Source organism: Phaethon aethereus (assembly GCF_964289735.1).
Source record: "Phaethon aethereus genome assembly, chromosome: 11".
Lineage (NCBI taxonomy): Eukaryota > Metazoa > Chordata > Aves > Phaethontiformes > Phaethontidae > Phaethon > Phaethon aethereus.
Window position 1 is genome coordinate 19739765 of NC_138587.1, and position 26243 is coordinate 19766007.

The following is a 26243-nucleotide window of genomic DNA, read 5'->3' on the forward strand; positions in this document are numbered from 1 at the left end:
ACTGCTCTGTGCATAAAACACTTGCTACCTGTACCAAAGCAACATGCACTCATAGGTGGTACCAAAAACACAGTAGGGAAAATCACAGAAGTTTAGAAGAGGCAAGAGCTTCAGGACAGGTATTACTCTTAAGAATCTCCAGCCACTGAGCAAATATCTAACACTCGTCTCTGCTGCCACTGCCGTCAGAGCCAGCAGGGGAAGCACAACACAGCTCTCTGATCGCATACTTACACGTTTGCAGCGCCAAAACTCTGGGCACGGAGTGTACTCAAGGGTCACTTCTTTGCCACCGATCGAAAGAGTTCCCTGTTGAGACAAGGGGGTAAATGACGAATGTGCCCAGCACAGGAAGATTACTCAGAGGCAAAGAAAGGGCTTAAAGCTCTGGTTCCTAAAGGTCTCGCAAGTGAAACAGGGTGAAGGGGGGAGAAAGTCTCACGGTTCAGTCAGCTGGAGCTTTGCCATGGAAGTGGAAGGGAAACTGCCTGTGCTCTGCTCTAGCACGGGGCTACAAAGCTGCATGTTAGCTCCAGAGGAACTAGGCAGAAGAGGCTTTGCTACCTCCCAGAACAGCAGAGACAGAGTAACCAGAGCACGAGAGGGAAACTGCTTTAACCTGCTTTGTCCTCATGCTGGAAAGGGGCAGCTGGACAGCCTCCTTCACACCAGCCACCACCTCAAGGCAGCTACTTGAGAAGGAATACAAGGAAAAATGCCACTGAGGTGTGAGCATTTTCATACTTGAGTTAGTCTTCATGTCACTCATGAAATCCTGGCTTTCCTTCGGAGAAGTATGCCAGCACGTGGCAAGGCCACTGGCTCCACAGCCAGCACAACTGCTGCTCTGCAGCCAGTGCTTGGTGGGGCTGGCCTTGAGCACCGGTACAGCAGCAGCAGCAGAGGAGCTCCACTGCCTACAAAGACACACTAGTCTCAGCTCCACACATGACCCTCTGGAGAGCTGGCAGGAACCCAACAAATCCACAAGCTTTGCTGAAATGCAGATGATGTAAGGGTGAAATGAAGTTGTAGGTGCAAATCTCCCAGCTCTGGCCTGGAGCAGCCCATAAAAGAAGAGCAGCAAGGATTCCTGGTGGCTCTCATCTGCTGTGGACAACAGATCATGCCTGGGCATGCAGGATTGCAGGCTGATGGTGCAAATGCACAGAGCCATGAGACATCTCATGTCACTGGAGGCACTGCCAGACCACGCAGTCTGTATTTCCCAGTACCACAATATGAGACTTGGTGACAATAATGAGACTCAGACCCAGGTCTCCCAAGTCCCAGGAGAGCAACTGCTCTTCTGGCCCATTGCTGGATCGTACAGACTGATGTCAGGGAGTTGTAAACATCCCCAAGCGATTTTGGGGACCTCTGGTGAGTCAGAAGTTTTCCAGGTACTCTGACCCAGTAGCCTAGTCACATAAAGCCCCAGAGCAAACCACAAACATGAGAAAACAAGTTCCCAGAGTTATTATTCAAAAGTCATGATACCCCCATGCATAAATTGCTGTGCAGAACATGAGGGAGATCCTAGGGAATATGTAAAGTAGGAGGGAAGAGTTCATGGGAGGGAATCACTCAGTGACGGTGCAACAACAATCCTTTAACCCCTATGAAAAAACACAGCAGAGAAAGTTGGAGACCAAAGACACTGCCCTGTAAGGTCAGGTTCCACCACCTCCCCTCTTGGCAGCCTGCCTTTTAGGGACCATGGTTGTCCTTTCCTACCAGGCCTATATGTGTTGAACACTTCAGGGGTTTCCTTTCTGCCATCCAGCTGTTCAAGCACTGCTTTCCAGTGTGGACTTGCTGTTGCCTTTCCAGAAAGCTGAGCCATTCCTAGACCTTACGGATGGCTGGCACGTGCACCCAGAGCACAGTGCTGCAACCTCAGACACAGCATGGAGTATTGCCTACTTTACACATCTGGGAGAAGGTTTGCACCTTCTTTAAGGCATGTGAGGAAACAGAAGTGAGAAAGACAGGGAAGTGGAAATCAAGGCTGTCCCACTGGGACTGTTGGTCCCTCTTGAGATGGACACGCTCCCTCTCCCAGGCAGGGCACTCGTCACATCACCCACTCAAGAGACGGGCAGTGCCAGGAAAGCAGGCTAGAAACGCCTGCGCCTGCCTCAGGACCCACTGGGCACGAGGGGGAGAGAAGGCAGGGTGCACATCCTCACAAGCAGAGCTGCGGCTGCTCCGTGAGCCCAGGAAACTCTTTGGAAACAGCAGCTCCTCAGTAGGCAGGTGCAGCCCTGCCTATGAGCTGGGGAAACAAGGATAACGGGCTTTGAGGACACTTCCTCCAGTAGGGCAATCCATCTTACAGCTTCATCCTTTTACCAGCCCTTGAGGATAAAACTTGCCAGAAAGCCTTAAGATTATTTTTGATTATATGGAAAATGGTTTTTAAGTGCAGGTGGTGCTGGTCTCTACTGCAAATTCAGTTCTCGGAGACTGCAGAAAGTGTCACTTGCATAATTATTCCTTAATTTCCCTAACACCCTGCTGATTGCCTGCTCACTTTTTCAACAAGCTCTCTCTTACTGATTTCTTCTTGATAAAAGTCATTTTCAAGGTTGCAATCATCATTTAACACACCAAAATGAGTCCTTTGTTTAGGACAAACATTGTCAGCATTCAGTAACTTTAAATTCCTCATTCCCCCATTTTGTTACTAGATTCCACCCCAAGTATTTTCAGAACCTTTATTTCCTCTAGTCCCTGCCACTGCTTACTCTTTTTCATCGATATCTTCTTCCTTTTCCTTGCAAAGTGTTTTGGATAATACTCTCATTTTCAGTTTACCACTTTCAATTGAGCATATCTTTGTGAAATCACGAAGATTTTCTGAGAATTTCAGGGAACAGTGCTAGGGGGAAGATAAAAAGGTAAGCCCAAGCTATGCCGCACATACTGTCTGGTACCCAGTCTGCAAGAATCTCTTCCATATTTATGCGTTTTATCCTGGACCTCTCTCACCAACTCACCTGCACTACCCCCATTAATTCTCCTTGTGGATTTTCAACATCCTGGACTTCTCAGCTGCTTGGCCTTTTCTTTCTAAATCAGTATGCTACAGAAATGTCTCTCTGGTCCTCCCAGTCAAGAACCTCCCCCTCAAAACTAGCAGTAAACACACAGTTGACTCACCAGTGAAGGGTTTAAAAGGCAGCACAGCTCTGCCGTGCTAGAACACCGAGCTCTCAGTCATGGAAATGCCGAGATTTCCAAGGGCATGAGCAGATTCTACTGCTGTTTTTCTGAATTGCCACATTCATCAAAACAGAGCATCAGGACTTTACTGCTGGGAGGAACGTTTTATGCTACTGTTCGGTATCTCTCATGCACAGTGATACATGTTTTTTCACTTAGAGGGCTGCTGAAGATGCAATACTGGATTCTAGTCTAAATGATACAATTCAGTACAAGCCATATCACCTAAAGCAACTACAAAATCTGCATTATCTGGAATAACAGCCGATGGCCTAGCATGTAAATATTGCTGTCAGCAGACTGATCAACTGAGCAATCCCATTGTGAGGTGGTTCTAGAGAGCGACGCCACAAAACCGTAAAGCCTGTGTGGAGAAAGCACACACAGCAAGTAGCAGTGTCTCGAAGCCTTTCACTGAGCGGGGACAAAACCCACAAGAACCACTTACTTTAAGAGAGGGAAAGAAAAAGGGAAAATCCCTTAGCCATGACATCCTTCCAAAAGCACTTTGGAGACCGCACATCAGCTGGGCACAAGGTTTCAGCAGCGAAACTCCGGTTTTACTAGAGCAGCTTCCAAGCTCTTTGCCACCAAAGGCAGTTAAACCAGAAGCATCAGAAGAGTATCAATAGGACCCAAGCGGCAAAGGTAACCCCAACTGTACGAAAAACACAGACCGCATCCTAGCACACATAATGCCCGCGCACAAGGGCTCAAGCTCTTTGCAATCACACTGCTTTAGCAAGGGAGGAAATTCACCTGCCGCTCCGGACAGAGCTCACACGGGCAGAAGTCGCGTGTGTTACCGAGTAGCGCAGGTACGCGAGCACAGATCGCTTTGATCACGCTTCCGAGGGGAGCAACACAGCCGCTGACAGGGCCAGGAGACAGACTGGTGCAGGTCAGGCAGGGAACCGGTTACCCACGTCAGACGCTATTCTGTCAATCAGCATTTACAGTTGGCATGCTGGTAGTTTTCATGCTCGTTGACAGCCTTCTAATGACGATGACTGAGGGTTGAGGAGGGGAAGAACTTGTCAAAAAACTATCTCTATGCTCTCCAAGACCGAGATGACAGAAGAGTACAAATCATCAATGTCAAAGTTTTCGCTGTTTCTCTGAAAATAATTTAGAGCATCCAAGAGTGACCTAGAAAATCTGAAATGTGGAGAGCTTTTGGAGCATGGCACACTCCCTCAAATCAAACCAGACTTCTGCTTTAACTGAATTTGGCCAAACGCTAAAAACTTCAGTAAAATCTCACTTTGGAGTCTCGTAACAATGAGCTGACAGCTCTCCAAGTATTCCACCCCATGGGTCATGCTTCAGCCGCTACCACAGGGGCTGCAAAACTGCACGGAGACGTGGATGTAGCAACCAGCACTGCTTGTGGATTGCTGTGGAGGAAGCGTGCTCCAGCCCTTCCAGGGGGATGGTAACCGCGTGCCACTGTCACAAGAAAGGCCATGGGTACCTGACTTGGTGCAATAGCAATTGTCAGCCTCAGCTTTACCTGGAGCGGCACAGATCATTTTTGGAACAGAACCAAGGCCCAGGTCTGGAGCCCCCAATCCACAAAGATTAACAAGCTGAAGTTTTCTCCTTGGCTACAACCACAGAGGGGCAACCAAGAGAGCGCAGGAAGCACTGTCCCCACACTCCTCAACGAAGGTGCCTGCACCACAAGCAAACCGTATTCAGATCTCCAGCGCCTGGCTTGTGCACAAAACCAAACACCACTTCAGCTAATTATTTCCTTGTATTGTTCATAGTTTAATTACATGGAAGATATCCGTGCTGTGAACTGAAAGGTTCTGGTACTGTTCTTGCTGAGTAATAACCAAGTCAGAAGACGGACATAGTTCCACATGTTAAAAATGAACTGAAAATATCATTTGCAAACAGACATAAAATGGCATACAAGGATTATGACAAAAGAATGCTTATGGGCAGCACAGCAAAACAGTCACAGTCAAATACCAGAATTAACCTCGTTTACATGATGTTAATTCAGCCCTCATGCATATTTACTATAATTAGGATGGTTATTCAAAAATCATTATACATCCATCATTCAAAAATTATTTATACCAATTAATGACTAGTGTTTATTGCCTTGGGGAGCCTCCAAGAGTACCCCAGGAGGCAGCCTGGGAATGCAGAGGGAGCAAACGGTCCCAGCAGCACTTCCTAGAACAGCGAGCTCTCACCATCCTAGGGTTATTTTCCAGTCCTGGCCTCCAAACGCACTGGACGGCATGGCACGGCACAGGGAGACAAGCAGCTGACAGCAGAAGTCGTGTTACCGAATTGTAACCGCAAATCAGATTGCTTTCAGGTTTTTCTCCTATTCGAGTATGGATTATAAATGCAAATTTAACAACCACAACACAATGCAATTTACGTAGTTGCATCCTATTTCACTGGCATGGTTCTCGTCTCTGTACAGAGGCTGGAGGGAAGCTGGCAGGGAGAGCACAAGGCTCTCTCCCTTAAGGTATTCATCTTCAGATAAAGCAGGCAGACAGGGTCAAACACCAAAGGTCCTTCGAACCCACACATCCCCAGCTGCTCATGGAATTCCGGAGCCAGCAGCTTCCTGGGACAGTGCTGAGGGACAACACCAAGACACCTGGGAGATTAAGAGATCAGCTGGATATATTTCAAAACAAGATCATTTCAGCCACAGAAACTGGCTTCTCATCCCGATTTTTCCATATGCTGAAGTTTTTATCTCTGAGCTTCTTGGCAGCTGCTGCACAAGGGACTCAACTCCACAGAGCAACAGGCAGTACATCTGCTTACCTTTGACAAAAAGCAGCTGAGAAAAGCTGTGAACCCACAAACCACAATCCATCTGTAATTAAACATTTAGAAAACAGAGTGCGACATGGAGAGATGAAGAAACAAGAGCAATCCAGCCTGCTGCAGGGTACTGCAGCAATCCGGCATTTGCTACAGGAACAGGAACTACAAGCAAATTCCTGGTGTAGTGGGACCTACCACAAGGCTCTCAAACCCCTTTTCCAGCTCCCTAACCATTTGTAGCTCAGGGACTTCTTTTTATTGGCCTGGTCTATCAGTGTCCAGTATTCTACTGCAGAGTAGCTGACAGCCAAGGCAAAAGATTCAAGACATACAGGACAAAGGATGATCTGACAAGCGGTGTATCCCAGGGGAATGGCTATATCACTGTGTGGATCCAAACAACCTTGCTGCATATTATTTTTACAGGTCTTTATCAAGACTAACACTGAGATGAATCTTGCACAATAGTTGTGTTAGTGGTCACCTGGAAAGGCGGATGTTTGCTTCCTGAGCATCAGCGGTGCTTGGAGCTCAAGAGCACGTGGCATCACTTCGAACCATTTAGCAGTAAGACATTTGTTTCAACAGTGATCTGGTGCCAACCAGCATGGCATGCTCAGGGCTCATGGCCTTCAAGGTCAGAGGAGGCCTCAGGCTGAGAGCCCAAAGATGTCATCATCAATCTTGAGTTAAGCCAACATAACTTCAGGCATACCACTGACGGGCATGTTAAACAAAATTGGCACTAACACAGAACGGAGGCATTAGGAGGATAACTTGCAGAAGTCCTAAAGATGTAGTAGCTAAATATAACAGATTAAGATGCTATATAAGGATTATTTTATCTCAGATAGCACTCAGTGCCTCTTTTTCAAAATCCTTTCATACAAATCCCATTACCCACTTGCACTGGGACCATCCACCGTGACGCACAAGTTTACACTTCTACTTGCTGCCAGACAGCCCTCCTCAGACCTCCCTTTCTGCCTGCTTATCCAGGTCCTTTGTCCTTTAGCAGAAGGTGCCAGTCTGCAGCCTTTAAGTACCTTATTTCCACAGATGCCCCATCCAGCCTGCTGAGACACCTCCAGTTTTCTTCCTACGATTTCTAAATTCCCTGGATACCAGCCATACTCTTTTTAAGCAAGTCCCAGTATCTTTCTACAACTCGTCTCCCCTCACTGACATCCTTTCCGCAAACATACACAGAAATTGCCTTTCAGACTATGCCAGGTCTCTACATTTTATTGCCTGAATTCTGAACTCCAGTTGACTTCCAAGTTAGGACTCTCAAAGTGCTTATCTTTTAAACGCAGCATTTGCTTCACTTGTCAGCAGACTCAGTCCTGCTCTGAGAACACCACCAAAACAGTTGGTACAGGCAAGCTCCCAATTACGGCTCCCAGAAGGATAACAGCGACGTGTCGCAGCTTGAGAAAACACACGATGTGCCTAGGACTTCACATGCTCTAGGGCCAGCTTTGGGTGGTAGATGATATGAATGGCTTCTGCATTTCACCCTTTAAGGAGATTTCAATGCATCTGAATGTTTTCTTTGATCCAGTGAAGCAAAGTGGACCTTTTACCTGCCACTGAAAGCTCTAACGTCTCCCTGCGCAGCTAATTCTAACCTCCAGCTTCCCTCACACCTCTCGAGAGGGCATCTTTGCAGATCAGCATTATAGGATCACTGGACAAATGTGGAAATTTTAAAATGAAAGCCTTTCCTACACAGTACAAAGAGGTCAGAATAGGATTTCCAGAGTTCAGGTAGTGAGGGTCTGGGGGCATCAGAAGATAACAGCTCCAAGAGGGACAAGTTCTGTGCTCTGGTGTTCCTGGCTGCACTCCCATTCCACAGCTAAAAAGAAGAATCAATGGTTAAGGACTTATTATGGGGAAAACTAAGAAGGTCATACGTATCAAACACTTGTTCCCATACCCAAAAAAGTATGAATCAGCTTGAATCCTCTATTTGAAAAGTATACATAAAACTATCAAAAATTAAGAGCATTTCAATATTTAGCATACTGAGTATCATTATTCATAGGTGGCTCTAGGGAAGTTCTGCCTCATCGATACTGCTTTTCTGATTCGTCACAGTCTACTGCCTGGACACTGTGTTTGAACAACAGCTATTTCAAAGGCTCCCTTTGATCCCAACACAGGGATTTCCCTTCTCTCTCCCAAATGCTGCTCCAGTGCCTGGACATATTTCTCAATACTCTATTATATGGCCACCTTCTTCCCCAAAGGTCATCTCATCCCATAATGCTGTTAAACAATATAAAGATTAAGCACATTAGCACAATGCACTAATCCACCCCAGGATCTTCCTGTGCATTTCCCCCAGGGGTACCTTACAATTAGCAATGGCCATAAGGAAGCTGGGAGAACAATGAGGAAAGGCCCAGCTCCTTACTCATAGATTTGAAGCACAATATCAAAACACTAAAGAGCAATCCCAATGCAAAATCATGCTGGAAAAAAGTCAGGCTGGAAAGCTCTGCCTTAAAGAGGTAAATTTATTCCTAGGCAATTCAGCGTATTTGATTAAGCACTTAAAGATCCCACACCCAAACAAAAGCACGTTCTTCTACTGGAGCATGTCACCATGGGATTACACACCGATTCCAACACAGCTCGACCAGAGGATTTCTGTGCAGCAGCAAACCTTCACTAAGAACATGCCAACTGCAAATGGGGGAGAGCGCAATTCCAAGGCTCCCCCTCCAAACTCACTTCTGCACCCACTGAATTAAGCACTCGGAGCCTTCACTGGCAAAGCTTTCTCTGCAGCCAGCGCTCAGGCAAGCTCCCTGCAGGACAGCCTCTCTGCTGCAAGGAAAAGACCCAAAAACCATGGGAAGAGGGATCAGCGCTGGATGAAAAGAGGGTTTTGTCCTTGGAGACTTCATTTCTCAACATCCCCAAATTCCCAGTTAATGGCAAAATGGGTGTTGACTCCAAAATGGTAAAAGAAAGAACCCAGCCAGCTGCCAGGGGAAATGCACCAGCAGTGCAACACTTACCGGTGCCGTCTCGACAATGATTCCCTGCACATCACCATGACCTTGAGGCAGCCTGTCCAAAAGCTAAATCCAGGTCCTTAACAGTCACACCTGGACGGAGCCGCAAGGCAGCCGGCACATCGTCAGGCTGGCACCTGTACCGACTGCGACATCTAAAAAGGTGCTGCCTCTTAAGAGAGCTCTTCTTAGGAGCTGGTTTGGGAAATGGCTGCTGTAACCTCTTTGGTCAGTATTTGCCCAGGAAACCTGGCACAGTGTGAGAATAGAGCTATCTGAGCCCTTTGGAAGGAAATTAGTTTCTCCTGCCAGCCTGGCTTGGGTGAAACGTAACACTAGTGGCTGTCACAGCTCCCCACAGGACCCAGCAGCTCCTCCTTTACCAGAGCACTCAGGTTTAAGAGGTTCATCCAGGCAACCGCACTGCACAATATCCAGAGGTTCATCCAGATCCCTCCTTCCTGGCGAATTCCCAGAATTGCTGAAGAAAGGAGCTTAGTGCCTTGTCAGGGTGCAAAAGGCAGAAGCAGCAACTCTCCTGTGTGGATACCCAGGCTCCGAGCCTGCACTAGCTGACCTCCGCTCTTCAGGAGAGAACTCTAGCCAGAGGTGAGTGTGCAGAAGAGCAGTTCCTATGATAACCCTGACATTGAGGAAGGAAAAGAACATGATTCCCTGTTGTGTCACAAGTGCCCCAGCTTGCCTGAATCCCTAGGGCATTGGGAAGGCAAACAGCACGCACCGACATCTCCTTAAAATGTCACATAAGCAGCATGGTAGTGAGTGGCTCGGGTATTGCCACTTGAACCTCTTCTGGGACACTAACACCCGGGGATGTATCAAGACAGGCAGTGAAACGCAGCCTTGTACAGAGACCAGGCCCCAGCACATCGCTGCAGACCGAGGGCAGACAGAGAAGTACCGCCCGCTGCTCCCCGTGTGCCGCCGCTCCTCTCTCAGCAGCAGGCACTGGAGCACCAGAGAGGTGATGCTTTCAGCATCTCTTGGAATCAGATGATCAAGCGTCTGCCCATCACTAAGAGGTGTCCATTAAACATTTTGGAATTCACATCTTACGTTTAATGACTGACCCACTACACACCAGAAGGAAGAAAAACAGTTAGTGCGATGGGCAGAGAAGCAGGCAGTGGTAGAGGACAAACACCGCTCTCACATGGACCAGGCACAGAAGAACACCTTGTGAGAGGAAAAAAAACCAAACCACCACAGCTCTCTTCTCCAGTGATATCACAAGTTGGGAAGAATCAATCAGGCTTTCAAAAACCTAGGACTATAAACAGTAAAATACCTTAGTCATCATGTCATTAATGTACAGCTTTGCACCGTGAGACAGCTTCTTAGTGAGACTTCTCAACCTGATTTTATGTGTATGAAAACACACCTTGGGATTCTGAGGACTTAAAATTACTTTTTCTGTTAACTCTGCTCCTGAGATCCTTGATGGAAAAGTACATCAAACGTTTGCTTGGGCATTTACTGCCATCCTGGCTCAAATCTGGTACATGAAGCCCATCTGAATATTGCTAATTTCCTGCTAAGGCATGGACTGAACATCAAAAAAACCTAAGATTTCCCCTGCTGTCTATGAAAACGGGAGAGAATTACTTTCCTCTTCTTGTTCTAAAGAGGACCGTTTCAGAGATATACATACTTAAATCTCATGTTTACAGCACTGACCCTCATTAAAAATGTAATTCATCACATGATGCACTTGCTTATAGACCACTGTCCTTTGGGGAATCTACTTCTGGAAGCTGTCTGTTCATCCTGTGGAAGACGTAACTAACTGAACTCACAGGTGGCCTGAAGCGATGGAGATGCAGGAGGACACTCAGATGCAACATCTGGTAGTTGTCAATGCATACACACAGTGCAACAGCAGAGCAGAAGAAACCTTAAGGCAGAACACTACATCAGACACTCCACTGCAACAACCAACCGTACACTGCACAGCTTCTGTCGCTGCAGAAGCCAGGAACAACTTCCCACCTCCTTCCTGTGTCCCCTTGTACAAAAATGGCTTCAGGATTTCCCCCCATTGCCCTCTTCTGGGAACAAGCATGGCTGAAGACAAAAAAGCTGGTCACACAGTGGTACTGAGGACTGCTCAATCGCTGTCCCGTTCACACATGCTGGTCACCAGATACGGTGCAAGAAATTCTCCCTCTCTCAAACGAGAGAGGATCAGGGGAACTTTGTGCCTATCCTGGGAAGTGCAGAGGGCTGCTGTCTGCCAGCACCCACGGTGCTCTTCCATCTAACGTGTTTTCTTGTCCTGCACTGATGTAGAATGACAGCAATGCTCCTGATCTCTGATCCCGTAGCATAGAGTGTTTCTTGTGATCTCTGTAGGTATTAAAGCTCTTAATAAGAGTCTTGAAGGTGCCCTGTGGCTTGCAGGGGAATGGGGTGGATAATAACTGTGTGTCCTTCTGTGTTAAATACCCGTTTCCTTGTTGCCTGTGATTGATGGATAATGACACAATAGCCCACTCAGGCATGTCAGCCCCCATTTTCCACTGTAATCAAGTTTCATTTCCAGTCAAGAATATTAACAGCCCAGTTACAGTCAAATGGAAACAGAAATTCACAAATAAAAGTTGCTGACTGCTTGCCATAGCTTTGATCTTGCATCTTCAAACTTGAAACATCTTAATTTAACGTCTTCCTTGTGCAATTCTCACAACCTGAGCAGAAAATGGCAAAATTCAAGGTACTCTTTTTGAATGTACCCCAATTCAAGGTACCCAAACTTCCATGATTTACATTAAAAAGGTCCAACACAAACTCAACTGGGAAGGAAACAGATCAAAATCCACATCTGAAGGGAATGCCAGCTCGCTCTCACTGTCTATCACAACCATAGTTATGCAAGAAAAAAAAAGTTTCTGCAGAAAAGCAGTCTGACCACCGCTCTTCTAAGAGAAGGAAACAGTGCTTCTGCCTTCCTTAACCCCAGGGAATGTACAATTTGACATTTTTTTTCAGTCTCTAGACTCAACCTTTTACCTTCCTGTTCCAGCAATCCAGTATCAACAGTGCACCAAGGAATAGAAAAAGCAATCACCACCAAGATAGCATAAAAGTATGAACAAACAGTTCTGATGCTGAAGCTCCACAACCGACTCAAGTGAAAATGGTAAGAACATTTTGGTGTGCTCCCACTTATCTAAACAGTCCAGATGGACTCTTAGTGCTATAATCTGGCTGATATGCTTGTAAAACATATCTGATATTTCCCTCGACACTGCTGGAACTGGGCTGAGAAGGACTGCCATCTCTTTCACAATGACGGGTCTTGTGCAGACGGTTATGGCATAACTGTGATAGAAAATGGTCTTGCTGTGGAAATGAAAGTTATGCTGTGCTCACCGAGATGCCTTTATTCATCTAAGCTGAATCCATACAGACATTTCCCTCTCACTGCCTCTGTGTCTCCTTTAAGTAACTTCAGTCATATCATCAGCACCATCCACTTGCAAGAGTACAGAGGGAATTTCTGATAGTGCATCTGCAGTTCTGTTAGTCACCAGCCTGCTTAAAGGATGACTTCAAAAGCATCAAAGCAAATTAGTGGCACAAGTCCTACTAACTTTCATATACGAGCTTGATCATGGGATTTTACATCTTAATCTAAAATCAACTTCTGATCACGTACACAATCTATCAATTGTGGCAACACGCTATCTGTACTACGGCTGATTTATCATACTCTTTGCACTTTGATGCTACAATGATAAACACTTTCCAAATGGTTACACAAGCATCTATTCAGAATTTCTACAGATCTTCATAGAAAATCAACCGATCGCAAGCATACACAATAAAAAGCATACAACCTGTGAGTAAGAGCAGCCGGCAGTAAAACATTGCTCTTCATTTTAAGGTGAAACCACACCTATACGTAGCATCTGTGACTATGATCTCCTCATTGTCACACAACTGTTCCATTAACAGGTTAGGAAGACAGGACCTGATGCTACGCAGACCGGGTAGCATCAGTACCCTGCGTATGCATCCAAGAACTACTTCAAACCCTTTCTAGCTCAAAGCAAAATCTCACCCACAAACGAGTTCAAAGGATGAGTGTGCCAGATGCCACGTCACTCAGGAAAACGCTTCGCATGTTGACGACGACTGAAACAAAGCTATTTCTTAGGTGTGGCTCTGCTGATGCGTGCTCTGCAATCCAACCTTAGCCCTATGGAAGGGGCAGAGAGCAGACTTGTCTATGGTACACGTTGCACTTCATATCCACAGCCGGAGAGGACTGGACACTTACCCTGGCAACACTCGTGGATCAAGTTATTTAAACAAATTTCAGGAAATCACAACTATTCCTTAATGCTTGGCGGCTCCTGGCATTGTAAACAGAGCATCATCTCAACAGAGAAATACTTGATTAACAAGGCATTTTGCGATCTACAGGGAAAGAAAGGATATTTCCAAGATATAACATCACACAGATTTGTTAATGTCAACTGGCACAAAACCCCCAGCAAACCTATAACCAGAACATAAATGCCCAGGGGCCAGAGGGAGAGCAGTTTCATTTTGGAGAATGGCAGAGAAGGATGCTCTACCCAGAACAACCTATTTATACAGCAGCCCAAGTGAGCTTCAGCACACAGAATAGATAATTCTGCAATATACAGCAATATTTGAGTCCTGAGATAACCCTGCTGGGCCATATGCCCCCAGCAGCAACCAGAGAGGCTAAGAAAGTCCTGCTTATGCATCTGCTGCATGCCCCAAGCAGCTCAGCCAGAGGCTGTCCTCGGAGACAATCCCGTTACAGAGCAGCAGTTCAGCAGCAGCAAACACATACAATCCTCATCACATGGGTAAGGTGAGGCTGAAGGAAAAAGGGAGGACAGGATTTTGGAATAAGAGCAGGGAGGTAGAGGGACACAGCAAGCCAGGATCACACAAGTAGAGCAAGAAGATGCAGCTTCACAACTCTTCCAGTTAAAAGCCCACTTATTTTAAAATAATTTGGTTAGGATGGTTCGCTTCCTGAGGCAAGGCAGGACAGAGGTGCCAAGAAGCTTGTTATCTGGGTAGAACTAGAAAAGCCAGTTGACGGGCAGCTACCACTGGCTGAAGGAAGAGTGTGTGAAGTCTTTGGCAGAAGTCTCTTACAACCTCCTGTGCCAAGGAAGACAGACTAAGAGGATTCACACGACTTGAACAGTTGAGATGACAGAAGATGTTGAGATGACAGAATAGAAGAAGGTCCAGAGAAGTATTTTCATTACCAGATTTTTTTGGCAGTTACATTTTACAACAAAAGACACCCTTCTCTGCACAAGGAAAGTCTCCGTAGCATGCAGAGATTAAGTCAGTCCTTCCAAACAGAAAGGCAGACAGTGCATTTATCACAACATCACTGCAGGATATGCACGCGTACACCCACGCACCCAGCCCTGTCAGGGGTCATCGCAGGCAGATCCGACTGCTTATTCACAGGCAAGCCTCTGCCCAGCACTTGGAGCCTCCCACTGCAGACTTCCGTACGGATCTGAGAGGCTTACAGCTCCAATTAAATGACGGTACAATTTAGTGGTTTAGTGAGACACAAGTGGGAATGAACAAATGATTGACTCAACATGTCAGGCCTCAGTGATGCAAGACCAGGGTGAGCTCATGACAAGGTCACACACTGAATCAGACACCAAAAAACCCAAATCAGCTCTGTTGCCTGGAAATCCACGAGGGAACTTTCCACAGGTCACTTGGATCATAAAAATTACTCCATAACGTGCATGTTTCCCAGACCATTAGGATGTTTATAGAAGAAACACTGCCAAGGTATGCAGGCCTCTCCCCTCTCTATACACACACTCAAAGTGGAAGACTCCAAAAGGTAGTTCTAGAAATCCACACGGTCAAAAGCAGGAGAGGCTTAATAGGGGAAAAGAAGTTGCATGGTAATGATACAACCTGAGCAAAATCCACACACCTAATATAAAACACGAAAAGGAGAAGATACTGTCAGCTGATAATCCAAGGAGGACATGTCAAAAGCAAGGCCATCTCCAGCACTCTTAGTCTAACATGCAAACGGATTTCAGTGTGTTTGTGGACACGCTCAGTTGTCACCACCACCCTCAACTGCAGGTTACAGCTAAAGAGATGGGGTGACATTGTCAAGCGAGTAAATGATGGATACCAGACAGCCCAAGAAAATATACCTGAGGCGGGTGTCAGCTTCCGTTACAGGGTGTATTTTGCAGATTCTAGAAAAAAATGCCAGACTCCACAACTCGACATATCCTACCAAAAGGAAAACAAATTACTTTTTACGTCTGGACACACAATTTCTCTTACAAATTGCAACACACTCCTTGCACCACAGGCTTCAATAAATACTCCACGGCTACAGGTCACCAACACAGATGCATTCTCAGGAAAACCACAAGCTCCTTTGTATTTAACTGGGAAGCCACACCAAATTGTGACTGGTTACTGCAAACGTTTTCAGGACAGAAAGTCCTAGGCTTTGCCTGCTCGTCAAAGCATCTCGCAGATTTTAACACCAACAGCTACAGTGAAAAAAAAGCCTGTGAAGTTTGATCTGTACGAGAAGCTATGTTCACACCAAATGCAGAAAAGCACTGCAGCGAATGGATAAAAGGGGATGGGCTCAGAGCAGGAGAAATGCAGAGCTGATGCCTCCAGTTGCACAGTGGTAGGACGTGCTCAAGTAAAGTGAGCACCCATAAAATCCAGTAAGAATCCCTCCTACCCTCTCCAGTAAGAAAGAAGCAGGGAATGGAGGTATCGCTGTTCAGCAAGCTGAACCAGGACCGCAGAGCACCGCAGGGGAAACCGCTCTCTCATATGTGCTGGTCTCAGCACAGGAAGGCACAAGAGCAAGCCTTGGAATGACCGCTCTAGCACACGCCTGAGACCTCCGCAATAATTTACAAAGTATGTATTTTTAAAAGTTCATGCTATAGCTCTCCCATTTTTGCCCTCTGACTTAAGAAACAGGAGGAAAGGATTACAAAGATGTTAGTTACTAGCAACAAAAGCTAGGAAATATTCACACTGCCAATGTTGCTAAGTTTGAGGCCTGAGAGGATTTTTAGACAATACTACATAGTCAGTCAAGACTAATCATTCACTCCTAAGCTTAAAAACCCCCTTCTGCTTCCCTATGTATAACAACCAGCTTTATCTCAGTGAAAACAGTAAAATATCCAGGCAGCAGAGCCAGGCTCTCTCCATGTCTCCTCCTTCACCTGCCTTTATGACAGGCGATAGTACACAAAGGGTATTTTATTTCCTGCCTGATTTTCTGACACCCAATAACATGCTTTTTATGTGTGTTTCTTCGACTGATGAAGGAGGAGCGCAAAGAGATCCCAACGCATATGGAGAACAAGAGCCACGGGATGCATTCCCAAAGTTGCCTCCAAGAAGCCAAGCCGGTGCCCCTGGACAGGAACACTACTACACCAGGGGCTACATCAAGCCTGAACGCAAAGACAACGCAGTAAGTAAATGCCACACCACACTGCAACCTTTCCAAAATGAGAATAAAGGAGGGGAAGACTATTTAGGAGAATTCATGTGACTTAGCAAGACAGAACCCCCATTTTCCGTTCAAAATAGCTGCCTCTCCCCAACGGAAAAGCAGCTCATCATGGACAGAAAAGAGGCATCTTCTCATAAAAGTCGAATGACAGCCAACGCGTAACAAAAGACCAACAGGAGCATCAAAACCATCAGGCTGCAACAAGGGCTGCACCCAGGTTCTGCAAAACAACTCAACAGCCCATCTGCCCCACCAGGGCGAAGAGCCTCCCAAAGACAGCAGGAGAGCTGGCGGCCAGCGCTTCGCTCAGCCGAACCTGCCGCCCAACACCTCCGCGCCAGCAGTAACGGCAACCCGTCACGTTTTCTGTACGTTAGACGGGACCTTTGAGCTGTAATAAATTGCCAACGCAACAATCAACAAGGCAAAGCAATTAACAAAGGGGGCATTTTCATTACTTTAGCTGCAGCAATTAATACAAGTGGAATGAAACTCTCCTACAAAATGAGGGCAACATGGAAGGTGGCTGTTTCCTTATCACAATGTACTTAACAGAAAGCCCCCTCAAACCTCAGCAGTCACATACACATGCTAGACTTACTGAATGGAGGGAGTTGGACCTGGTAAATCTGTAGTTAGCAAATTTGGGAATGATCTTAAGAGGGTGCTGGTCTGTGCTGAGTAAAACAAAAGGATTTCACATTGTAGGAATTATACAATATAGGGATGTAGCAAATTGTTCTTTAGGCAGGGGCAGTTAAACGGGCATTAAATGGCACCAAAAAAAGCTGTCTCTGCACAAGCTATTTATTCCCAGCCTACAGATGACTCAGAGAGAGGCAGGATGACTAGTGAGGGACTAGGATGTCACTGTGGGCTGACACTTTTGCTATTTATGCTCTCACAAGCGACTGAATTTGACAGGAATAGCTGATACCTCTCTGAAAACAACTGAACTATCAAACAACCTAGGTCTTGCCTAACACAGGTTTTGGTTTTTGCAGTTTGTAAAGATGCAGATTAATTCTCAGTCTTGGGAGATGATCTTACAACTCTACCCTGGAAGATATTAGAGTGGGCTATCCATTGTCTAAGGACAACTGAATTGCGTAACTCCCTTTCTGAATATCTCTATTTGGTTTTTACTGAGAACTTAAAAGTCAGCTCCCTCCCTTGCAGCAGGTCAAATATCAAATACAAATCTTACTACTTCTCTTTTTTTTTAGTTATTTTTTAATTTAAGTACTTAGAAGGCCTTTTTTTTCATGTTCGATCAAGAGCAAATTAGAAAAATTAAACTATGTGGGGCAATCCAGAGGTTACAACTCTCCTGACCAAATTCATTATAGGATGGGTCACCCCAAAAAGCACATTTTTTACTTTACTAGTTACAAACTGCTGTAGCTCTACTAAAACATAGTGAAGATTGGCACATGCAGGCTTTAGAGATTATTCCCTCCAACCACTCCATCTTCCAGGTTTCCTCTGTACACACGCACAGCCATGTGTAGCAGGAAGGAAAACTGGAAGACTTCATACCCTATCTGTTTTTAACATGTCCCAGTTAGAATGCACGGCTGGGACCATTACCCCCTCTGCTTAGCGGGGTTCTTGGCAGCACCCTGCCTGAAAGTTGGAAGGGAAACACGGTTAAAAATTATCCAGCCTGAAGGCCTGCTATAACTGGGGTTGGTTGCTGGGAAGGGTCAACATAAGCGGCAGTTGAACACCAGCCAGGATCTCCTCATGTGCATGTGTGTACAGTGGTTTACTGGGCACCTCTAGACACTCAGTTCAGTTTAAGGACTGGTGCTTACGGGCTCTTGGCTGTAGCAATGGACCAAATCTGATGAAGTCAAACCAGTCCAAGTACATAGGGATGCTCTAAATGGGAGAAGGGGCAGAGCAGGCATCAAGAATAGGAAACAGAGGAATTCCCAAATTCCCAGGAATTTGGGAATTGCTCTCACATAGGGAGATGTTATTTCATGTGAGTAGAACTGGGGAGAGAATATGGAGAGGCATTTGGTTAAAAGGAGTGTCATACATAATTACAGATTCCCCAGTGACAACAAAATAAATTGGGAATTGTAGCAACACTGCAGGGGAAATAGAAGTTGTCACCGATGGTAAAATAATTAATTCTGGAGCCTTGTCTCTCTGGGCTCACCACCACCCCCCCCCAGTGGGAACGTGCCAGGCTCCTTCCCAGCAACAGAATTATTTCTGTAAAACATTTTTCTAAGTTGCAATACCTCTGCAACTGAAAATAGAGGCAAATGTGAGTGCTTAGTAGGACCTCTGAAACCCCAGCTGTGAAGACTCATTAACTGTAAGTACATTTTTGCAGATGCACAGCTCTGAATCTGACTCATGACTTTCCTCCCATGACAGCAAGACTTGGGATTCAGGTAAAAAGGTTTTAGGTAATTGATATAGATTCTCACTCAAGCAAATTAGGAGGAAGAAGGCAGCACAGAGGAGACTTAAGGGATATAGTGAAGGAAAAGGGATCAATCGTTCAGTCGTTTTTCTTGAGTGATCCATCACCTGCAATTCCAAGGTACAGGGAGGGTGATGTGAGATGGTAATCTATGTTTTACCTAACACATTTCATGCATCTTGTTCTCATATGGTGGACAACACCTCTAGCCTCAAATACCAGGTCAGAGCAAAGGTTCCCCTTGGGCACTTACCCACTGGGGATTTAAGCCATTATGCACTTTTAAGGGCTGGAAACGTTCAGATTTACCAGGTGCAACTGCACATAGGGTAGTCCTCATGTTTGCAGCTTCAGCTTGCCAAAGGACAGGATAGATCTGGGGGAGACGCACAATTAAGAACCTCTCTCACACATGAGACATACGGGAAAGTGGAGTGTGCAAGTCATAGTCGACTCGGAGCTGCATACCAGAGGCCTCACCCACAGTCACATGTGTATGTGTGTGTGCACACACAACCGCGGGAGGCATTTAATGCTAACAGAGATCTTTCTGACTGGATTTCGGTGTAAGTACAAAAGCATCAGGGCCAAAACCTGCATTAGGAGTCTGTCAGCTATCAGCCTCTGACGCTAGCCAGTGTGCCGACATACGCTAGGGAGGAGGGCAGACCATTTGGTGTCCAGCGGCTCTTTCACACTGGCATTTCTAAGCCTTTTACAAGTTTCTAGAAACAACATTTAAACCACAGTGTTGTGTATTATACAAGAACAAATCTTCCTTTGAATGGTTCAAAAAAAACCTCATTGGCTTTCCACCACCCCACCAAAAAAAATTTAAAAAATCTTCTAGCAGCATTGACCGAAGTTTAAAGCAACCTGGTTGGCTTCCATGCATCCGATGGCCTCTTCCAAGAGTGAAAACTCCACGCAGACATAGCCATAGTCGTAACCTGGGGACAGCATTTAAATACAGACGGGAGTCATGTTAGTGCCTTGTCATAAAGAAAGCCACATTAAATACTCACTTTCCCTTTCCCTCCAATGACAAACCCTCCTAACCACCACCCCTCTACTCCCGAATGAAAAAGAGAGAAATCAGGGACTAGCTGGATGATGATTAACTGTGCAGTTTATCATGAATGTTAATATTACAGTGTTCCCACTTCCCCTTACACAACCCAGTGACAGGCACGCCCTTCCTTAGGGCAAGAAATAATTGGGTTTTGTTTTGTTTTTTTTTAAGGCACGGTGATTTTCCATTGCTAGTTTCACATTTTGTGCTACCTTGGAGGCAGGGCTCTCCAAAGCAAGTGTTGCTAAGTCATTCCAAAGTACCTCGCTGCAAATGTATTTTACATCAATAGCCAACATTTAATTAGGCAGTATTTCAGAAAGAACTAACGCGATTCCTTTGCCTTTGCTATTTTTTCCTTCGACACCTGCTTACTTTTGAAGTCCAATCCCTGGCATTATGAAAAAGTGCAGTGGAGCAGGAATGAGAACTCCAACTTTTGGTATAGATGTTATTGCACGTGTAACAAGAGGGTGTGGGAGCTTAAGTTTAGATGCAAGAAACTAGAGAGCCTTTACTTGTCTTGCTCCTTGGAAAGCTGTCATCTCAGTCAGTGGCAGAAGGGACCCACTGATTCAACTGCGTACTCCAGTTACCTGCGCTGAAATGTTACGTCCCACAGTAAAGTGCAGGGTGAACACTACAGAAGCTAAGACCATCCTAAGAGTCATCCTTGATCTTGAAAGTAGCTCCAAGAACTGAAGCGCTGAGGAACAAACCTCAAGTTATAACCTCACTCCAGAACACTGCTTTCCAGATGATCATGGGCTACATGGGCAAACAGCGAGAGGAAAGGCTTGGTTCCCTCCTCCTGCTGCTCTTTTGGCTGGTCGGGAACGAGGGGAAAGCCAGTCCATGCGTGGACTGTACCATTGTAGGCACCTAGCTGTCCTGGTGAAGAGCTGGTCTCCTCTCCTAAAGATGTGTATCTTAACACCAGTACCTTCAACCCAGGTACATATCTGGTTCCTATTGCTTCAGCCCCTCACCTTCCATGGGGAGGTAACTCCACCCACACTTCTTTCAGGCAAGGCATTCCAGTCTGCTGGAAAACAGCCCCCATCTCCCCCAAGCCTATGCCAAAGAACATTTGCTGCACTCTCCAATTTTTCCTTCTCTGTTTCTTTACCCACTTTGTACTTAACCACATCAGTGACAGGCCATACAAAACTATTTCATCATCACACCCTACGGATTTTTTAATTTTGGGAGCTCTTTGCACACTTGTCCTAACAACATAATCCTAACTGTAAACATTTGCTGGTATAACGAGACTCCACTTTGAATCTAGCTCCTTCTCCACCTCACATAGGAATTTATTCCCCTTCCCCACATTTTTTTTGTCAATACAATTTTGCTAGAGGGAAATTTATCAGTCTGGGTGCTTTTCAGCTCAGTGAAAGACGCGGGCCAGCAGCAGGCCATCTGTGGTGGAATGCAGCTAAAGCCACTTGATATTCTTACATGAAGTGGGCACCTGGAACTAGAGGTATGGTTTCAGCTGGCAGAATCGACAGAACCAAATTCACCCAGCTGTTCCCATAGCAGCCATTCTCTGCAGTTCCAGCCACACTAAATCACACTTTGAAAATGAAGCAGCCCTCCTCTCTGCAGAAGAGAGCTGCTCTCCAGGAGCAGTGCTGCCCCTTGCTGGGAGGCTGTTTTGCATTCTAGGCAGACGCTACTTCATGGCACAGCATGCAGGCTCACACGGTACGTTTTAAAGTCTTATTCAAATCCAGAACTCTTATTATAGAGTCACTTCTCTCTCTCCTGTTCAGAAAAGGGCTGCATGAATGATATTTGTCAGCCTGTAAAGCTCCTGATTCCCCTTCACAGAGAGGATTTTTGAAAGCTGCCGTGATCAGCAAGCCAGGATCAGAGTTCTATCTTATTTCCATGCCTATATGAAGTAGTGGGTCTCCTGACAGATAGAAAGCTAGATTGCAGAAGTTTTCGCTCTGTTTGCTCTACAGTGAGAGGCAGTTTACATCCCAGTCCTTGTGAAGTGAATGAGTGGTTTAGACATGGATTTAATCCAGCATGACACAACCAAGAGTGCAACGCTGAATGTTATACGTAAATACAAAAGCCGAGACGCTTGGAGGAACGTACGCTACAGGATGATTCCAAGCATTACATGGAGACAGCTAAGGGGAAGACCAGCACATTTCTCCTTGAGCATTTTCTTACCTCTGCCCTCCCCCACCAAACTGAACCCCGCTAATAAGCACAGCTGCAGTAACACGTACAATGAGATCCAAAGCCAGAAACTGTGGCCCCATATCCTGCCAAAAAGCAGCTTCAGGCCAGATGTTCAGCTCCTGTGGTCAGGTGGCAGAGGGACGCAGCGCTCCGCAATCCACTACGAGCTGTCCTTGCACAGACAGCGCCAAAGCAGTGATGCAAGACGACAGCAGCCCGGAGCCACTGCTCCGCTCCGAACTGCTGATGCAGATCCACGGGGGCTTGGCACTTTCCCCCGTCCCCAGATCCAGCCCTTTGCATAGATCTGACAAGCACACTTGGTACGTGAGAACTACAGAATAACATCAGCCTTGGGTGGTAACGACAGCCCTGCTCTGTCCCCCTGCCCCCAGCTCCACCAGAGCATCCTTCTGCTTTAGACCATGATGGAAAGGCCACTGAAATGGAGGCCTGTGGAACAACGGCACTGCTGCAGAGCACCTTCAAAATGCAATGTTTGCTGATGCTTCCACGATCTGCAATAATCACGTTACCCAGAGCACAAGGCTTGAAACAAAACCAAGTGACTTGAGGCGGGTTCCTAAGGGGGAGCAGCTAGAGAGGCTCCTGCCACCAACTGTTGTGCCTCTTCCCTGCCTCCTCTGTAGGGCTGGTTCAGCTCTTTGTGTAGCAGCTGCTGAGCTTGCGTATTTTTATTTCCAAAGCTTTCACGCAGTTTTGCCTGTCAGAATGCAGCAATTCAGCTGCCGTTACCAGAAGTGGGGCAGGGGATTTTGACAGAGGCATGAGACCAGGCACCTCATGTCAGGAATTGGTTCAATAGGCATCCCAAGGTAAGCTGTCCTCCCCTGTGAACGAGAGCTCTTGGACACCCACTGGTATTCTTCAGCTCGTAATAGTAAAACCAAAGTGATCAAACCAGCAAAGCAAAATCACTGCTGAAGATGACAGCATGTGTTGGGGTTTTTTTTTTGACTCAAGGTGCCCTAAATTCATACGCAATGTTTCACATGAAGATATAAAACCTGGTATCTTCTTAGTTTGATCTGTCGCTTGCTGATTAGTATAATACCACAGTTTCAGGATCCACAAAAAAGTAGAATGGAGTAAAAAAATGCTTTCTATTTTGGCAGAAGTATATGTGATCAACACAGATTCTCTGTCAAAAAGGAAATAAATCAGTATTTCCCCCCATGCAACCCCTGAGTATGCTACACCATAGTTACACTGTCCGAAGGAACTTTCCAACGGGAACAGTCCTCCAACACTTGAACTCATCCACATTTTGGCCCTAAGCACAACCATAAAGCACGCATGTCCTCATCTGCCCCCATGTTTTAGGTCCACTGTGTAAAAGGGCTTTTGTACCTTATTTTGTACTCCTACTCCTCAGCTGTGCAAGTCTACGGTACCAGAGGCTGTATACAATGGGTGAAAGGCAAACACAAGGAGAGCGTGCACATAAAATCCAGAGGACTTCCATTTTCCCTTAAGTGCTTCTCTGTATACACAATCCTTTAGGGATGTTCCCAAAGCATGTTCAGCTGTTTTCTGCACTGAAAATGGGCACGATCGCTTAATACTTCAGAGTAAGAACATACTTAGAGCTCCAGGAAGCTGCTCTGCAAACATTTGAATAAGGAGCATTTTGCCTCTGAAACAGATGTGCTTTAGCGAAGTGAAATTTGACAACAAATAGCAGGTCCCTGTTAGCATGCCATGGTTTGGCTAAAAATCCTGAAAGCCTAACTTAGAGTTACTGTTCTTTGGCTTCAGATATGAAGATCAAAGACTTGGGATTTAAAATAAGACTTGTTTCTCTACACACAGTTTCTACTGAACAACTGACACATAGTAATGTGTTACTTCATGATAGTTTGTTATGTCAAAGATCTAAATAAAGGAAAACCATAATGTTGTTCTGATAGGGGCTGTAAGCAGTGTGAAGACTTCAAAAAAGACTCTCTGGATTTTTAAGAGGCCAAATGAAAAGATCATGTAACTACAGCAGCCCTGCCTGTGCCAAACCAAAGATACTTTTGGAAAGAGGGCATGATGGCAACATGACACAGGCATCCAATTCCAGAGGTGGTCCAGCTCCTTGATTCTAGGAACGAGCACACAGTAAGTCACATTACCGCCCACCCCTACAAGCTTAAGGCATTAGGTAACCTTAAGTCCCTGGTGAACAGTCACCCGCCTTCTCAAAAACAGGTTCTACAAAATCCCTGTCTGCTGTGGTGCAATACGAAGATATTCTCCCTTCTCTGGCGTGGAAGGTAAGAAGATGGTCTCCTATTAAAGTAACTCCATATAGCAGGTTGCCAAAAGACACTATGCTAAACTGAACAGCTGGGCCAGCTGCGAACACAGTAGAGGTCCCTGGATCTGGCAGGTGGGACCAAGCAGCCTAAGGGCAGAAGACGATGATGATGGAATCTCCATAGGCAGAGAGCTTCTCAACCATCCCAACACCACTTCACTTCTGTTTTTTCCTGTAGGATGAGTCAGAACTACCACAGAGGAAAAGCATTTGCAGTTTTAGGCACTTTTAGGACTCAGAGATAGCACATTAAAGCAGAGCCATGGCCAGCCTGCTGAAGCAAGGATATTCTTGCTGCTTGCTCTCTCCAGAGACAGCATGGCAGAGCAAAGGGCAGCTGGGGAAATCCTCTACAGAGTTTCATCCATGTTAGAGAACAAAGTTCTATTGCTTCAAAGGCAACTACGGTGTAACGTATGGAGTGAATACGAAGAACTTTCACATCCCTTGAAGGAATGGGCAATCTCACACACTGACCTTTGCACAGTTTGCATAGTGGAGACAGGATTTTGCACACTGTTCTCAGAATCTGCTATTCCTTGGTTGATAGGAAGATCTACCTCATCTGTGGAAGACTTTGGCAATACGCCCATGACCCCATGCACAAGTTTTTCTGTTTCCTCCAAGGAAAGATCAGATTTAGGTCATCCATACTGAAGAGTAAATACCTCACCACAAGAAAATACCAGAAAACACAGGGCCTTCTCCGTATCTCTATGCTATTATGGTATACTAGTATTAGTGGGCATAATACACTCGATGCTTCCAGGAAGCCAGGAGCTCCTGAACATGCACAGCGGCGGCTGTATCTGTGCATATGCAGTGAGTCCTGCCATTGCAGCGAGGCTGGGCAACAGCACAGTGCCTTCTGCGGCGAGCGGAGAAAATAAAGCCGTCCGCGCAGTCTGGAACCTTGGAGGGCACCCCCGCAGCACAGCGGGGAACGGCGGCAAGCTATCTATGCTAGCGCAAGCTCAGAAGCCAAAACCAAGAGCTCTCTCAATACCAGCTGGTGGATTCTCAGCATCCATAAACTTGTCAGATCTCTTTATTGCACAGATAAATTGGTCTTCAGAGCTACTAAAGCTGAAGAGCTGTACCAGAAAATCTTGCTGTTGAATACTAAACACGACAATCTGCAACAAGCCATATGCCCAGTTCCTTTCAATGGCTGAGCATTTACAAGCCACACCTGGCTGCAGGGAAAAGGCCTGCCACTTCATACCGTCCCTCTGTATAAAAAAAATAGACTCTTACGCACTCATTCATGACAGCGCTGCACAAGAGAACGGCACTGAAACCAAAAGATGTAACACACAGCTATATTCTGAAAGGTAGAGCACTACAGTCCATCCTCCTCCCTCCATCCAGGAGGACAAGACCCAGAAAGGACCTGCCTGAGACGCCCTCAACGGCGGACACAGGCAGCCCCGTAAACTACAGTGGTCAGAGCCCCAAATGGCTGTCAACCCTTCTTGGCCCAGAAGGATGACACACCAGCATAGTGGGAGAAGGGAAAAAACCCACAACGTTAAGATCTTACACACCATATGCAGCTTTATTAAAGA

At 46.1% G+C, this 26243-nt stretch overlaps 1 protein-coding gene across 1 annotated transcript in view; it reads right to left on the reverse strand.

Moving 5' to 3' along the window:
* Window positions 1–26243, reverse strand: part of RBM6 (RNA binding motif protein 6) — a 54672-nt gene that overhangs the window by 16522 nt on the left and 11907 nt on the right. The window contains exons 5-6 of the mRNA XM_082004511.1: window positions 19949–20022; window positions 235–309 (exon numbers count right to left, since the gene is read on the reverse strand). Of these exons, the coding sequence (XP_081860637.1) occupies window positions 235–309; window positions 19949–20022 (149 nt within the window). The remainder of the gene's footprint in view (window positions 1–234; window positions 310–19948; window positions 20023–26243) is intronic.